This window comes from Pelobates fuscus, chromosome 3 (genome assembly GCF_036172605.1).
Source record: "Pelobates fuscus isolate aPelFus1 chromosome 3, aPelFus1.pri, whole genome shotgun sequence".
In the NCBI taxonomy this organism is placed as follows: Eukaryota; Metazoa; Chordata; class Amphibia; order Anura; family Pelobatidae; genus Pelobates; species Pelobates fuscus.
The window spans coordinates 237443135-237460137 of record NC_086319.1 but is presented as its reverse complement, the minus strand read 5'-3'; the positions used below and the strand labels follow the sequence as shown (position 1 = coordinate 237460137).

The 17003-nt window shown below is 34.9% G+C and overlaps 1 protein-coding gene across 29 annotated transcripts in view; it reads left to right on the top strand.

Annotated features, from left to right (window-relative positions):
- CELF2 (CUGBP Elav-like family member 2) overlaps positions 1-17003 on the top strand; it is a 395195-nt gene that overhangs the window by 340447 nt on the left and 37745 nt on the right. For 24 of the 29 annotated variants that reach the window (XM_063448243.1, XM_063448239.1, XM_063448242.1 and 21 more), the window contains one exon: positions 5044-5178. The exons of the other annotated variants lie outside the window; for them this stretch is intronic. In XM_063448243.1, coding sequence (XP_063304313.1) covers positions 5044-5178 — 135 coding nt within the window. The remainder of the gene's footprint in view (positions 1-5043; positions 5179-17003) is intronic. 29 annotated transcript variants of the gene reach the window in all.

The window sequence follows — 17003 nt, the reverse complement described above, 5'->3', positions numbered from 1 at the left end:
CTGAATGGATTTATGGACTGCATACAATTAACGCTCCCTTTATATATACTTTAACACACTGTGTTTAATGCTGAGCATAAATGCTATTAGGCATAATTCAGCAGTTACAAAATGTGTGGAAAACAAAATATCAGTGAATAAAAGTGAATAATTACTATATTATTGGAAATTAAAATATGACTTACAGCATTACTTTCTATTTCTCATTTTGCGTGTCCTATTTCCGTATATACGGAATAAAATTGCATTTCACCTGGATTATAAAAGATATATTTTACAGAACAACAGGCTTTGCTGTGAGATTATTAAAGTACTTGTTTTTACAGTCTCTGCCCTGTGTTAACCTATGCAACGTAACTATATTGTTCTATATACTACAAAGGACCCACTTAATTATATTAGATGTAGTTATAAAAATTTTGTTTGTTTTTAGCTTAGTGTATTACATTTTACAGTGTTTCTTTCATGTTAGCTCTTTTTCTGCCCAGTTCTGATGTGATGGATGCTTGGATCTGGAATATAGTACACAGACATGTAATTTCAAGGGCAAATAAGTGTTGCAATAATGTATGTATAGCCTGGAGGAGAGAAAGAAAAGGGGTAACATCCACGTACAGTAAATAGAATATATATATATATATATATATATATATATATATATATATATATATATATAGTCAAAGCTCTGGCACTCACCATAAACAAAACATTTTTTTGGAACAAAGATTACCTGGGGGCCTCCAGAGCATATATAAACCAAGCTTTAATGGAGCACTCCTCAGGGATTTTTTTAAAAGTGTATTGAAATAAACAATCTACGTTTCGACCCTCCTGGGTCTTTATCAAGATCAAGATTATAAATAAATGTTGTGATTGTTTTGATCCCCATTTTAATATATTATATACCACATATATATTACAAAACGCTAAAATAAATAAAATACAAAAAAAAAATCTTCATCCGAATTAGTTGCAAATCTCCAAGAATTGAAATCTTTGTGCTGAGCTCGCTAGAAAAGGAAGTGGCTGAAACCCCTGGGCCACTCTAGACCATTGTGCAAAGTAATAGAGGCCACAGAACTAGTTTTCCTTGTATGAAAGTAAGTTCTAAAAAGCTGCAAAATGTAGTTGAGACACATAGCATGTATAGGACAAGCACACACACATGTACAGACAAGGGGATGGATTGCTTTCTTTTTGGGCAGTCTTATATCTGAAACTTTTTTTGGCAACCGTTGTAGTTATAACCAACTGAGTGAAGGTAGTCAGGGACAGTAGAGCTCCATTATCGTTTTTTTTTTTTTTTTTTTAATTCTTTATTTTTGTAGTGCTTTGCAGGATATACACATTAACAGAGATATTGTGCTGGGCATCGCAAAAGATTATCTAATAGCGTACATAATATATGTCAGCTTCACAGCACTTTTTTTATTTTATTTTTTTTAAAGATTTGCTTTTAACATTAGAGTATTCATGCTGGTAAAACGTGTGGTCATGTTAGAGAAGATTATTCAGAGGAGTGACATAGTGACAGTGGTGAAACATGACAAATGCAATCATTCTGTGATCAAAACTGTAATAGTGCTCTAGCAGTGCTTGTGGGGAAGAGATTAATTATAACACTGGAAGCCTAACTGCTAAACAGCATATTGATAAGATTGCAATAAAATAAAAACAACATAACGTAAGAGTAAAATACTCACTTGAACATGGGCTAGTCTAGGCATAGGTATACTTAGTGTTTAATCGATGGACTACGGATAATACCCCCCCTGTGATCCCCTGTGCGAGCAGTCCAAAAAACAAAGTCATACATAAAATAGAGATGCCAGCCGACATACGTGGAAATTCAGTTGGGGCATAGGAAACTGAGTGACGATGGGCATTATGCCTGACTTGGATTCCAAGTCCCGTTGGGGTCAGCCGATGCCTAGTCGGGGCTGGATGCATGTCCACAGTGTTGATAGTTGCAGCTTGTGTAGTCCCCCCGGTGCGAGGCGGCTTAGAGCCCCTGAGCCATGTGGGGGTGTGTTGGCTGGTGAGTATAGTTCCTTCCAATATGTGTGCTGGGCTGGGTTCACCTGTCTTGGGCTGTGACAGCTCCCTGTGTGCGTTCTCAGCGCGTTCTCCTCTCTGAGTTTTGTGCCCTTCCGTTTCATTCGCTGTGTCGGACCGGTCTTGCCCCATTGAGGCTTGAGTCTCGGTACAGGTCTTCGATGAGGCTGCCGTGGGGGTCCTCTCTTGGGTATCCCCAGGGCTCCAGGCCCTGTTTTGTTGCTGCCCACCCTGGTGCTCAGGTGTGGTCCCGAGGTGGTCCCTTGCCCGATATGGACTGTTGCGGGTACAGGGTTAGGGGGAGCTTCTGCTTCACTCCGTCGGGTACCTCGTGGTGCAGTGCATGCCGTCAGTGGCTTGTGTTTTGGAGTCCGCATGCGAGCCTTCAATTGCTTCCAGAAGGAGGAAAAGATGAGGTTTAGCCGGAGCTCTGTTGTCAGCCACACATCTTGTGAGTAGGCTGTATGGACGGATTCCGCCATTTTGGAGGCCCTTGTGATGGTAGGTGCGGGTCTTCTGTATCATGGTCGTTTGTCCACCGCTTTGTAGGGGTATCATGAGGGGGTAGACCGGGATGACCCCCGCCGGTCCAGAGGGGGGGGAACAAGGGCCCAAGGTCTGATTCTTGGTCGGTCGTGGCTGCAGGAAAGCAGCCGTCCCTCCTGCGCCCGCCATGCTTGTAGGCCTCACCATTGTGCTGGGTGTATGGGGTTTTGTTCATCGTTTGTTTGGTGTCTACCTGTGCACCCCAATGTCCCCACACTCTGGGTAGCCTTTCTGTCTTGCTTATTAGCCGTTGTGGCCCTTAAAATTCGCTATAATTGCTGTATTTAGCAGGAGCTGCTATGATTTGTGTCCTTTCTGCTTCGAGGTCAGGCCCCGCCCCCATTATCGGGCTTTTTAAATAAAGGATATAGAACATAAAACAAGTTGATATGTTTTATGTCTGTTGTTATATATTCTACATTTCAAATCAGTAACCCCTTATCCACGATTAGAACTTTCTGTTTATTAGCTGACAAAGCTACATATATTTTACTACAACTCTTGTATTACTTATATATCTGCTAGCTATCTGGACAAACTTCAGTATCCATCCACTATATTCCTTCCTTAATCATTATACTAAGTCAAAGGAAAAATAACAGCATTTGTGAACCTAATGTGAAAATAGGTTATATACTCTTATTTAACAAGTTAAAACTAGCATCTTAAAACAATAACTTACCTTAACAGGGTTTCTCTTTATGAAACCACATTTCATTTGTACCTGGAGTTATGAAAGAGATGCTGTAAGCACTGCAAATGCTCAAACTCATTGAAGTAGTTATAGTGCTTGGAGTCCCCAGGTGCGATCCTTCGATTTAGTGTTAAACAACTCCTAATATTACAATGCTAAACTACAGTCTCTAGCAGCCTATCCCCACATCGAAGCCCGTGCTAATGAGTAGACCTTTGCCTTTGGAGAAATGGGCAGCTGTGATTGGTTGAAACCTAACTGCTTTCAGCCTATCACTGTTCCAACTGCTGGTATGAATGAGTAGGACTAAAATAAAGCATGCAATCTCTTGCTTAGCCATACTTTCTGTAGGGGCCAGGCCGTGGCTGGCCAGAGACCCTTATTTGGTATTAATCTGCTTGAAAATCGTTTCAAAGTGAATGAGGGGGAGGGATTCAAGACGACTCCACGCACTACAATGAATTCAATGAGATCATATGACTTAGTGTGTACAGTGTCCCTTTAATAGTTTGCAAAAAACACTCACCACCCTGTTAAAGAAATTCAATAACTGAAGATGAAAAATCCTTTTCCAGAACATTGGGAGTACATAGAGACAGAAAAACCGAGGGGCTAAAGCAGCACTACTATTGCCAAGTATATTATTTTCCATAAAAAAAGCATCCTAAATATATTATTTTCCATAAAGAAAGCATAATTTTACTTTATGCCCATGATTAAAAAAAATCTACACAGTTATTTTAATACATTCTACTGGCAATAATAACATTGGATTTATAATGCACTCAAGAATAAAATCCATATTTTTTTTCTCAAAACATGCAGAAGATTGGCTTTTTGTGCTGCACGCTAACCAGACTCTAAATGTATTTATTTAGAGAAGTGTGACCATTTACTAATTGATTTTTAGGAAAAAAAAAATCTGTTTTCTTTGTGTAACTTCATTTTATGTTCATTGTTGCTTTTTTAAAATTGTATTATTATATAGCATTTACTAAACCACACACTTGGATGTGCATACCATTTGGATACAGCCCGGGCAGTTGTTAACCCTTGCGGTGTGTCTTGTTTCTTGTCATTACAGTTACTCTTGTAAAAAAAACAAAAAAAAACACGACAACTCTTATCTACTTTTGTGGGGCGTAATGTAACAATGACACTTGAAGTTTTACAAATTTATATTATTTATTTATATATTTATTTTGGAGAAACATGTTCTCAATTACAAGCACAGACAAATTATAATGACAATCCAATATATGAGAGACAGTTGTTTCCATATCCTGAAAAAAGCCAAAACATAAAGCTTAGTTCGTAAAGTAGGCTTTCTATAATTTCATAATTTGTGTTTGCTGCATTGTCCGTTGCGGAGCCATATTGTTTTATCTTGATTAGGAATATTTCTTTATCATACTGTTTTCTGCCTTCATATCACGGAATTATTTTAATTAAATTGACTGCCTTTATTTTTTTGGTCATCGCGCATGATTCCCTCATTATCCGCTGTGTCTAAGACAAATGATATATTTTTTATTCTAACAACTGCTACTTTATTGACAAGATTAAATCCTTCATCACTTTTTCAAAACTCGACCATACATATTTTCCATACGGTTTACCTAAATCTGCCATTCATCTCATTGCATAAAGCAAAAATCCTGGAATGAAAAAAAAAAAAATCTGTTCACCGACCAAATTAACTCTTTTTGTGACATTGTGGCTGAAGATGTGTTTTGTCTCCTACACAGGCATGAATGCTTTGCAATTACAGAATTTGGCTACTTTAGCAGCTGCAGCAGCCGCAGCCCAAACCTCAGCTACCACCACCAATGCAAATCCTCTCTCTACAACGACTAGTGCACTGGGAGCGCTAACAAGCCCGGGTGAGACGTGTTTTCTGTATGTCACAAAGAACATTCTGGCAGGATGTTCAAAGAAAACATTTGTGTCGCCAATTGCCTTATTATTTTAATACCATTCAGAAAGCATGATTTTGGGCTTCTTAAATCCATTGATGTCACCACTTCCATTGTAGTTGTCCTATTTTTTCTTTTTTTTCCTCCCACTGTTCTATATAATTTTGAGTTTCTTTGGTGGACATGGCTGCACGTAATTCTGCTTTTCTGTTTTGGATTCCAACCAACGACGTCATCTTAGTCTGTTATTTCATCCCTACACAATTTTCATTCTTTCCACAACAATGGCAAAAATCCATCTAGAGTTTCCTATATCTAGAAAACTCAATGGTAAAAATCAGATTTTTTTTTCTATAACCCTGACTTTCTAATCTTTAATCTTTGTTTCACGCGTTGAAAAACTTCAGATCTTCGATGCATGCTACTACTATTTTTTTTTCATTCCATATTTTTTTTTTTTACAATTGTTATTTTATTCCTTTTTTTTTTCCTCCACAATATTCTGCATTTATTCAACATGCAAGTCTAGCTGCAATGTTCATGAAATGGATATGCACGTCTCGTGACATCTTCAAACAGACAACTTTAGGCTTAAAAACAGATGTGCAAATATTTTGTAAGACGATACACTTGCATGATAACTTTATTTTATGAGATTGTGTTCTGTTGAGTTAAAGTAAGAAATGATGAAGGTAGATGACTAATGGTCTTCTAACAGGCTGGAATAAATCGATATAGAATGGTTTTGAATGTTATTATATGAAAACATGAAAATAGCTGGTTAACTTAAACAAAAGTGTCTGGCGCGTGCCTCAAGCTATATTTTAGACTTTATGATATATACCCTACCTTCCTTAATTCTCTAGTGGACTTAGTTCTTTTTAGGCTGTGTTTTTAATGGTGGTGTGTCAATTTGCATTCTCCGTACATGAGTTTTCATGTGATCTGTGACCTATCACAGCCCTGTCTTTTGTATTTCAATAAAAATTAGCTTTTTATGGTTTAATGTGAAGAGATATCCTGTGGCATTCAGGTTGTACTGCGAGTCAAACAAGCTCTTGACAAGATCAGGCAAAATTCCCAATATCAAAGTAAATTTTTTATGTAAATAATATTGCCACCTATGAATGGCTCATTCTGATTTTACATCTAAGAAAGCATTAATGGAAATCAGTCAATATTTTAATGTCATTAATTTGGTGTTCATTTAAGCGAAAGCTGTAGGTTCCAATTTGGGTCTACCCTGCTTTAGCAGGACAATTGTGATATGCAAGTTTTCATAATACTATAGTCCATTATTTCATAGCAAGCGGCGGGCATAAACCAGTCTTGGTTGGTTTTGACAGTGAGTTAAGCTGCAGTTGGATTTCATCAATTGTAGCTTTAAACTTACTTTTTGGATAACAAAGCACTGGATCTTGAAGATGTGTGGCTTTGTTGGAAAAACTATGTCACTTTGGTCTCTTCAGATTTGTATTTCAATGGAAGAAGATAGCAAACACCAGGCCGGAACTCTTTTTCTATTAATAATAAAAAGTTATAGCTTAACAGAGCCTCTGTCACAGCGAAGGCTTAGTGTCAGTATAAAAAGCATTCTATCTGCTGATTTTTGCAGGTTTCACTAGATCTTTGTTCTGCTCGCTTTTGTGTTATTTGAGAAATCCAGGTTTCCAACAGTATCCTTTGAAAACAGCCTGTGTATAGTGTGCATTCCTCTGCCATTATAACAAACATTTATTTAAAAGGATCTCATCATACAGCCAAGCAAATACTATGTGAAATAACTAATGTCATTTATTTGAGTGTCTTGTGAAATAATTCATTGACTTTCCTATGAATGTAGCTTTATGGCACTTACTTGCCTATATTAACAAGAGGCACTGTGCAGCTCAATAATAAATGTATGTGGATATATATATATATATATATATATATATATATATTACCTAAGCAGTGACAGTCCCTAATGGCAATTATTTAGAAGGCACCACAAAGTAAATTAAAGACTAGACACCAAATAATTATTCACCTGGAATAAATATTAAATATTCTTATAAAATGCAAGTAAACGTACATGAATTTTGATTTTTAAATTTGTTTTATTTATTTTTTTAATGCAGGCTGGGAATATCAGCAGTTGTAATGGTTGGAAGTGAGAGAGTTTTGAATTGATTAAGGAGAAGAAAGTAGTCTGAAAAGAAAATGCATGCACTAGTACATTGAGAGTGAATTATAATGTGTGAATATAAATGTAAATCAGTTTGAGCATCACAAGTAGACTGTGTCCTGTGTGCCACGACTTTCATTTCCTTTTTGACTGAAGATATTTGCTTTTTGTTTTCAGCAAAATCAGGGTTAGTTACTAAATGAATGAGAATCACAATAGAACAGCCAATTCACCTATTTTCTAGTTTGACTGCAGTTTAAAAAAAAAAAAACGAGGTTAGTGAATAACTACATTGTGAGGGTTATCACAAATATCCAGGGTTAGGCTAAGAACATTTATGAACATGCATACCTATGCTAACATTTCCTTTCATTGAAGGGAGATTTTTTGTTGTTGTAGAAAAACTAGTTTTATTGCTAGATGAACAGGTGCTAACATGGATTTGCATGCATGCCCTCACATGAGCCAGCATCTTCTCAGATTGGTTACAAACGTAAAGCATTCATAGGCAGATCAGACGGGTACAGCACAATTACATGTGGAATATCTTTGCAACAATTTCTACAGCTAAACTCAGACCAGTTTATTTTTATTATTTCTGTAGTTCTATACATCTTTCCCAGCTTTCTGGCTAACACAATATGGAAATAAATTAATAATTTGCAGATTAAAATGGAACGTTATCGTGTTATGCCTGGCAGAGTCCCTTTTAAGCTTTAATTTATTTTTCATACAAAATTACTAATGTAAAGTGTTATTGAACAGAATATCATTATTTGAATCTCCTTTGTAGTTGCATGTTTGGTAAATGGGTGTATTTCTACAGAAAGTTAAGTTATATCAGTTGAGACCATGATTATGTATCGTGTTTCACAAGAAATGTGATTATAGGACTGAATAGCTCAGAAATCAAACAGGGGTCGCCGGAACCCCTGTTAACTTTTAGGGGTTCAAACTCGAAGCTCAATTTTTTAGAAAGCCATTCTGGCTCTAATAATCTATTTATTTTATATATTTTATTAAATGTTATTGTCAGTTGAAGCTGCCTATGATTTTTGTTTTTTTAAGGATCCCTATTTACACCTCAATAGGTATAAAACCATGTTACAAGGGGTTTTTAGATAAGATAGATAAGATAAGGCATAAGCTCACATATAGTATTTCCAGTGATGGAGGTCAAGATATTTTTTTGTTTCCTTATTATCAGATTGATAATCAGAAGATTGATAACTGTTTGCATTCATAAACATTATATGTAATGTATACATTTTGATCTATTTTTTTGCATCCAAAATGGCATCTAAACTATCCTTGGCAAATACCGTGCCATGTTTGGGTCAAATTAGGACATTTTCTGTGAGTTTGGTCATTTAGATGAACATTTGAATTTTAGCAACTTTAATTTGTTTAACTTTTTTGAAACATCCTCTTCTGCCACTAACGTTCTTGAAACCCTGATAAATGGAAAATGAAGCTACAATAATATCACTGCCTATCAATACAATATTTTCCACTAAACGCTATTAAAATGAATGATTTTACTTATTTTTATATCGCATTGTACCATTAAGCACCTTCAAATCACGATGGTTGCTTGAAACATGCTTGTTGGCAGTAACCGACATAAAAGATAATTCATTTAAATGAGAGTCCGATTCACAGAAAAGTTAATTCTTTCATACCATAACAGATATGATATTTTGTGCTTGTTCACTAGGGGATAATAAAATCAGTAAACGTTTAAACTGAAATTAGGACAACATTTCTTTACTTGTTGCGGTGTGTACTCATTTTTTTTCTCCGATTCTCCCTTAACAATGACGGTATTCCCTTAAGTAATCTTAGGTAACTTTGTGTTCATAACTTAAAAGGTGAGATTCCTTTCGTGGAAAAGAACACCTAGGGCAATGAGCTGTTTCCTTTGTTTCATGGTCTGAAATATTAGAGTAGAATATTTCTAAATTGCCTTTGGATAAAGTAAATGTCCCCTTTAATTATATTAGACATGTAAGGGCAGAAGTTGGAAATTTCAAATTCTCCGAAAGATTGAACTGTTAAAAAGAGCCGCATGCAATTTCATGAAGCTAAATGTGTCTGTTCTTCATTTTGAAAGGCAGTCTGTAGAATAAAACATAGCTTTGAAAATCAAATGCTTTAGACTTCCTGTTGCTTTTGCTGTTCCCTGTTTTAACACAGACCTGCTTACACTATAAAGTTTACCTCTGTAGAGAACCTATCGTGATGCTATTGTAACCTATATTTTCTCCACATTATAAATGTAACTGTTCATTATCTATATAAAAATATCTATGATAACCATGAGTTTCAGGATTGACTGAGAGGTCCACGTCTGTTACACCTCAACAATCTGGACAGAAGTTGTTTGAGAGACAATGAAGACTTTGGGAGTTTCTAGTAAAATTGTCCATCTGGCAAGAGGAAAAAGTGGAGGAGGACAAGTTATAGTAAGGGTTAGACATAAAACTAAGGGCAGGGTCTTCAATATACCAAGGCCAGGAAGGGAGCAGTTGCTGGAAATGTAGGGTAAGGCCTCATCGGGTGTGTCCGGGTTGTGGCAACTAGGAAATGAAGTAAGCATGATGGAGAAACCCTTTTCACCCTGAGGAGTAGGTGCTATCAATTCATCTTTCAAATGAATGTTACCCATGTTTTTTTTATAAAAACAAGTGGTAATGATGAGGTTAAACATATATTTACTCGAAGAAAAAGTTTTAAGAAAAATTGTTAAAGCTAATGTCACGCCATGTGTGCTCCTGATAAAATTCCTAGTCAAAGAAACTTTTTAGACAGTCAATTATACTCGTTACACCTATTTCATTTTCCCTACATTTTAAGACCCAGTTTAGGTTCTCAAGATAAGTTTTTAGCAAATAAAAACCCCTATTGCATGTGGCTTAGTACAATTTAGTGGTATCCATGTATGTTGTGTTTCTTGCTGTTTATGGTTTAATATATTGGACTCCATTTTGCAGACTTAAAAGGTCATACAGATATTCTTAGTAGTGTGTGTTTGTATGAAGGACAGCCCTTATTAATTCTCAACAGACTTGGTGACATTTATGATAGACAAAATCTATAGGTGTTTTAGCCCCAGGGTGAACTAAAAATAGCGTTTCTTTGATGTTGATCTTCCCAGTCTGTCAGTTTGCATAGCAATGAATAAGCATGGGGTGGCTGCACATTACCACAATGCAATTTTCAATGGAAAGGAATTTATTTACTCTGTAGCTGCCAATAAATAATACGAAGAAAGCCTTTGGCTGTACCGGCATTAAACTATTCTTACATGGGAAATAGCTCCAGACATTTTAATGATACAGAAAAGTGAACCTGTAGCAGTCTCATAATATAAAATGTGTATGCTGTAAATGAAATAGGACCACATGGGAATTGCTGCAATTCTGTACAATTGCGCATGTTAACTAAACGTAAAAATAAAAATAATAACCATCCCTTTACCAGAAGTGAGTTAAAACCAGCATAAATAAGTGATGCGGTTTATTTATGGATCTACGAATAACTTCTTCATTAAATTAAATAAATAACTTTGCAGCTGGAGGATAGTAAGGTACTTTGCTGTACTACATAGCTAAAGTCTTTTTTTGTTGTTGTTTGTTTGTTTGTTTGTTTTTTTTATTACTGTTCTGTAGTCTGCAGAATGAATTGCCAGCCCTTCAACTAAAATACTACATACTTGGGGTGAACAACCTGTATGTAAATTCAAAACTTTTGTTGAACTCTGAAAGCTGAGGTTTACCGTTTGGTCTTTCTGTACATAGTGGGAACTGGGAAGCAAGATGAAAAGAGCAGAACCTGCCCCAAATACCCCCACCCCAACAATGACAGACACTGTATTTGGATGAAACAGGCAAAAGCATTTATTATAACTTAAATACTGAAAAACACATTCATAATTTTATCAAAATGTTATAATTTCCATTAATATAACAAAGAATAAATACATAAATAACCCATAAATCAACAAATACATTAACACATAGTGTCATACAGTATTTAACTTAATTAAATGTCCTTGCCAATGAAACTGACCATGTGCCTAAGAACCAAATTGCCCCCAGAGGGTTCTCACCTCCCCTTCGTCCACCAAATTCCCTTTTCCTTTCCATTCATTGCATGTTTAACATACTTTGAGTTAGTCCTAAACAGATAAGCAATACTGGGACATAATAAAATGTACCCTTGATTGCAAATCTCATTCAATTATAATCTGTGCACAATTAAAATAAAAAATAAAAAATGAAAATAAAAAGCAGTTGTTATGACAGGCATTAACAGTACTTGACCTTTTTTAGGCCATTAACTTACAGGTGAATGATGTGCCAAAATATGTATGAGTTAAGAAACAATATCCTACATTGCTTCCTAACTTGCTGCTGAATCAACTACTGGATTAGCAATAATATGTTAGATTTAGGAGAGGCATGTCTAGGAATTAGAACCTGGTGCAAATTGGATCCTGTTTCTGCCTAAGGCATTTTCTGTCAGGTAATTTTGAAAAGCAATGGACAGTTGCGAAAAAGTGCGTATTTGGTCAGAAAACTAGCTATCCGACCCAAGGTGCATAAAGATGGCAACCAGAAAGAGGGAGCTAGAAACGTAAGCAAATGATTTGTTAAAAACGTTTAATACACATGAAGTATAAAATAAAGATATCATAAAAATTATATTAAAATGGTGACAGTGTTCTTTTAAGTAAGAGAATCCTAATCAATAGCCATTTGAGTAGTCTGAAATCAGCTGTTTCAGAATATTTTGTTATCCTTAATATTGTGGCATGCAGCCAACCTGTTAATATATACTATAGTGCTTCATGGCTTGTACCAAATTGCTGACTTCAAACTGAGACATTAAAATAGCAAGTCTTTGTCCCAACTTTTACATTATCTTCTTGTTCATTAAAACTGTGTATTCAAAGTGCTAAAAAAATAAATTAAAAAAAAATGACTTGCTGATTTTAAGCATTATATTTTGCACTGATGCTAAACAATGCTGTAAAAAGCTTGATCCTAAATTGCTGGATGTCACTGGCAAATTAACAAAGGGCTTGTTTTTGTTTGATAAATCCCAATATTACTTCATGCAATAAGGGCATTTTTCACATTCAGTTGATTTTTCATTTAAGTGACTTGCTGGTGGAATCTCACTTTTGTTTTTTGTCCATTCTCAATCTTCTCATACACCATGTTCTAGTCAGAAGTCATAAAGAGTCAAAATAAAAGGTACTTTTAGAGCTAAAGAATAATGTAATGTGGAATAGTTCATTCCAGTTTGAAAGCTTTATGGACATGCAATTTAGTCATAAATGTTTTAATTCAAATCTGAGATTGTAAAATTTTATCAGAATGTGCTGATTTAAAATAATAGTTTCCATATAATCTATAGCCACAGTTTGGCAATTTTAAACTAAGTTTAACAATTTGCTATTCTTTTTTTAATTCACTGATATCCAGTGGAGGGTGAAGAAACATATATTTGCCCACTATTGTGGCTTATGCTGTCTTTATAGACTGGATTTTTTGTGAATTTTATAAAGCTTTTTTGAAAGCTACAATTCAATAGATGCCCCTAAGTAAAGAATTTTCAGAGTTATAACCAAGACACATGAGAGGAAATCATTTTTTAATTGTTATGTTTTTAAACGTTTTGTTTTACTCATTAAACTTTTTTTTTGTATCTTCCAATAAAAAATTTTTCCTTAAAAACTTCATATAAATAAAACATTTTTTTCCATTAATCTAATAGATATTTGTGTTCAAACATCACAATATCAGTATACGTCAAAAAATTCCATATGGATTTTAACAATATTGGAAGGATGTAAATCTGAGTGTAGACCTGTGACCTTTTGGTAGATATCTACAGACATTAGATCCCCTATAGAAACACACTGCTCCATCTACACACACAACATCTCCTATATACACTCTAGATCCCCTACACACACTAGGTCCCCTTTGGGCACACACTGTGCCACCTGTACACACACTTCATTCCTGAAACACACACTAGATCCCCTATACACAAACACAAATAACATTCCCTAAACACACACACTCCTACAGCCATTAAACACACATGTATATACTACAGCACCTATGCACACAGTATGTTGCTTATACATGCACTACAGCACCAAAATACACACAGTTTCACTATATATAACCCCTAGACAGACTCTACAGCCAATAACCACACATATTACACCACAAATACAACACAACTGAAACCGACCTATTAAGATAAAAAGCCACAGCACCAATAGCTCTCTTTACACACACATTCCCACAAGTAGCTTCCAAACACATGCACACTTCACTTTCTCGGACCTTTAGTGCTCTGGTATCCTACTTATGGAGACACCAGAGACAAGTCACAAGCGAATACAGCCAAAGCATGTCCTTAAATTTGCTTACATTTACACTTAAATTTGCTTGCAGAAAAAACACAGGACTTTTTTTTCCTTGCAAGAGCTCTTCAGCAGGGCTCTGTGCATGGGCTGTCCTGGAAGAGCATTGAACTAACATGCTCACTTTGACGGGTGAGGTGCTTGTTTAAAACATTGCACATAGTTGACAGAATTCCGCTGACTCTGCTTAGCCAAGTTGGCTAAAAGGGGATCTCTGATCATAGTGGATCTCTAATCATAGATTGAGAAATGTGATTTGAAAGGCAACAAAAGTACCCTGAATTTGCACTGTTATTTCTGTGACTGTTACTGAAGAATCCTTGAATACTGGCATAGGACATATGTGTTCCGAACACATCCGTTAACAGATGGATGCACTGCTGCTATGAAAGGATACACCAGATTGGTAATGGAGTTTAGAAATCCTGTTGCATCTCTAATAACAAACCCAATACCATCTGTAGTGCACATGAATAGAATTATCTGGGTAGATTACAATTAAGGGATCCTGGGTGTTGCATCAATGTTATACTAAGCAGTTTGGAGTCAAGTACTCTAGCATGTAGTCCTTTTCTGCAGCCTACAATGTTGGATGTAACATGATGGATGCATGCACATAATATTTCTCATACTCAGTATACTCACCATTATGAATCAGTAGGATCCCAGATTAATTACAATAAGGAACTATGCTAAAGAAAAAAATCTAAACATTGCAATTATTTAAAACAGTCAATCTGCCACATACAATACGCCTACTTTAAATCAATCATGTGTTCTTTTACCCTCTGTATGGAACATACACCTCATTGGTAGCTCAGCTGTGTCAGTGCTAACAAGTCCTTTACTAAACACTATCCATCACTTTGTATAACTTATTGTAGTAGATTTAAAAGGTACATAAAACAGAAGTTCTTTCATCAGGATTTACAACTATTTTGAATGCCTATATTCCTACTGTGTGTGTGTGCTCAGTACATTAACTAAATATGTTACTGGTTTCTAGTAAGCATTTTTAGTATCTTTCTAAGCAGAGGTCTCTATAGCTCAGGGCATAGTGTGTTTCCATTCTGTTGCCCCTAAGCTGTCTGTATGCTAATGTAAAATAAAAGTTACAATTCAGAACAAATTCCAGTTGTGTATTTGGGTTGTTGTTGTTCAGTAAGCAGATTCAAATTAGTTTATATAACTTTGTTTTGTAGCTTGCAGGGTAGGATAACTTTTTGCCTAAACAAAATAAGAGTTGCAATGTTAAATAGCATTACTTATGCTTAAAATCCTCTAGATTTATCTCATTATAGGCAAATACCAGCAAAATTATCATTAAAAAGCAATATTATAATTATGTCCAAGTTTATGTATGTATACTCTGCAGCCCACAACTGTACAACAGTGTGTGCTTAATTGTAAAACATAGTTTTAAATAGAGAAGCCAAAAAAATAGTTACAACAATAATGTAACATAGTTATTACTATTTCAAAATAATCTAAAAATATATCTCAAAAATGTAACTTTGAGAGAAGTAAAAATGGAATTTACTCCGAAGAACAGATACATGCAGACACACACAGGCACTCACACATGCGAACACACACATATACAGACATGTCATCTTTTGTTTTTTTTAATGCTGAGGGTTAATTAGGTTTTATTCATAGATTACTTTAAAATGATTGTGATAAGAAAACAAAAGCTATACATGACGGGCAATGTCTTCAAAACACATAAACACACACACTCCTAGCTATAATTCATTAAAGTCTAAGTGTGATTATTCAGAAGACATTTGTAACTTTGAAGACTAATAACTTAGCAGAACTGTCCTTATTTTCCCTTCCTTCTGCTATCGTCCTATGAAGTCTATAAATTATTCAGTTTAATGAAATAATCTACATCTGCAAATCGTTTTGGATCATTGCAGCCCTGCATAATTGGTCTTAAAATCATCATTGCAGTAACTATCATTATTGTATGTATCTGGCTTGTTTTCAGTTTTCCTCTTCCAATTTGGATGTTATTTAAATCAGGATATTAAAAAAAAAATTATCCACGATACAGAATTCTGAATATTCAATATTGGTGTAATCAGGACTTGCATGGGAAACCTTATCTGAATTTTAAGTTACTGAGTTATTATAATGGCATCCATTTCAACGCAAGACAAATTTGTAGCATATGAAAAATCTATTGCAATTTTTTTTCATGTTTTCCATCCAAAACATTTCTTTTTATTTTATAGCTAAATCTTTTTGTATTACTGAAGAAAATGATAATTCTGGTCCAGTCCAGTTTTGAAAAAAATATTAGTTCATTATTACTTCACGGTTCAAATGTTCTCTAATGTTAAGCAATTGGATTTAAAGATCAGCTATTAGCGCATGCATGTAAATGCACACACAAGCATCAGGAAGGATAGGCATATCTTAACTAGAATAGTAAGTTTATTCTGTTTCTTGGATATTGGGGGAGATTTGTCAAAGTGATCTGTTTTAAAAGTGGGACAATCACCATAGAAACCAGGAAAAACCTTTTACATTTTGCACCACTTTTTAGAACAGAAGACTTTGATATATCTCCCCAGATGCATAATGAAATGGCTGCATAATTTATTTTCAAATTGTTTTTATTGATACATTTTGATAAAAACAAAACAATATAATGTTTGAATACAAACAAGTAATGGACATAGTACAATTGAGGAAAATACATTTTAAAAAAAGTTTAGAAAAAAAAAATTAAAATTAAAAAATTTAAAAAAAAAATGTAAAAAAAAAAATAAAAAAAAATATAAAAGTAAGAAGCATAATGTCCTTTGAGTACGAAGATTTTATAGTAAGCATTCTACTGAGGTGAGTTGCCTTGGAAATAAATAGAAGGAAATGTAATGTAAATGTAAGTGTACAGGAAAGGAGGGAACTGTATAGTCAAGAACTGTAACTTGCAGGTACATAGAGTTGGAGTGAGAATAAACACCCGAGTGCAAAATATTAAACAAATAAATTTTAGCTCTAATACTTAAATGTATAATTTTGTTGATAAATTAGATCTTATTCAGGGATCATATATACCTGTTATTGACCAACAGTATGCATTATAAGCCCTCCATCATTGAGTATATACATTTTAGTTATACATCGTGCTATAAAACCAGTCAAAAATGTTTAGATTAAAACATA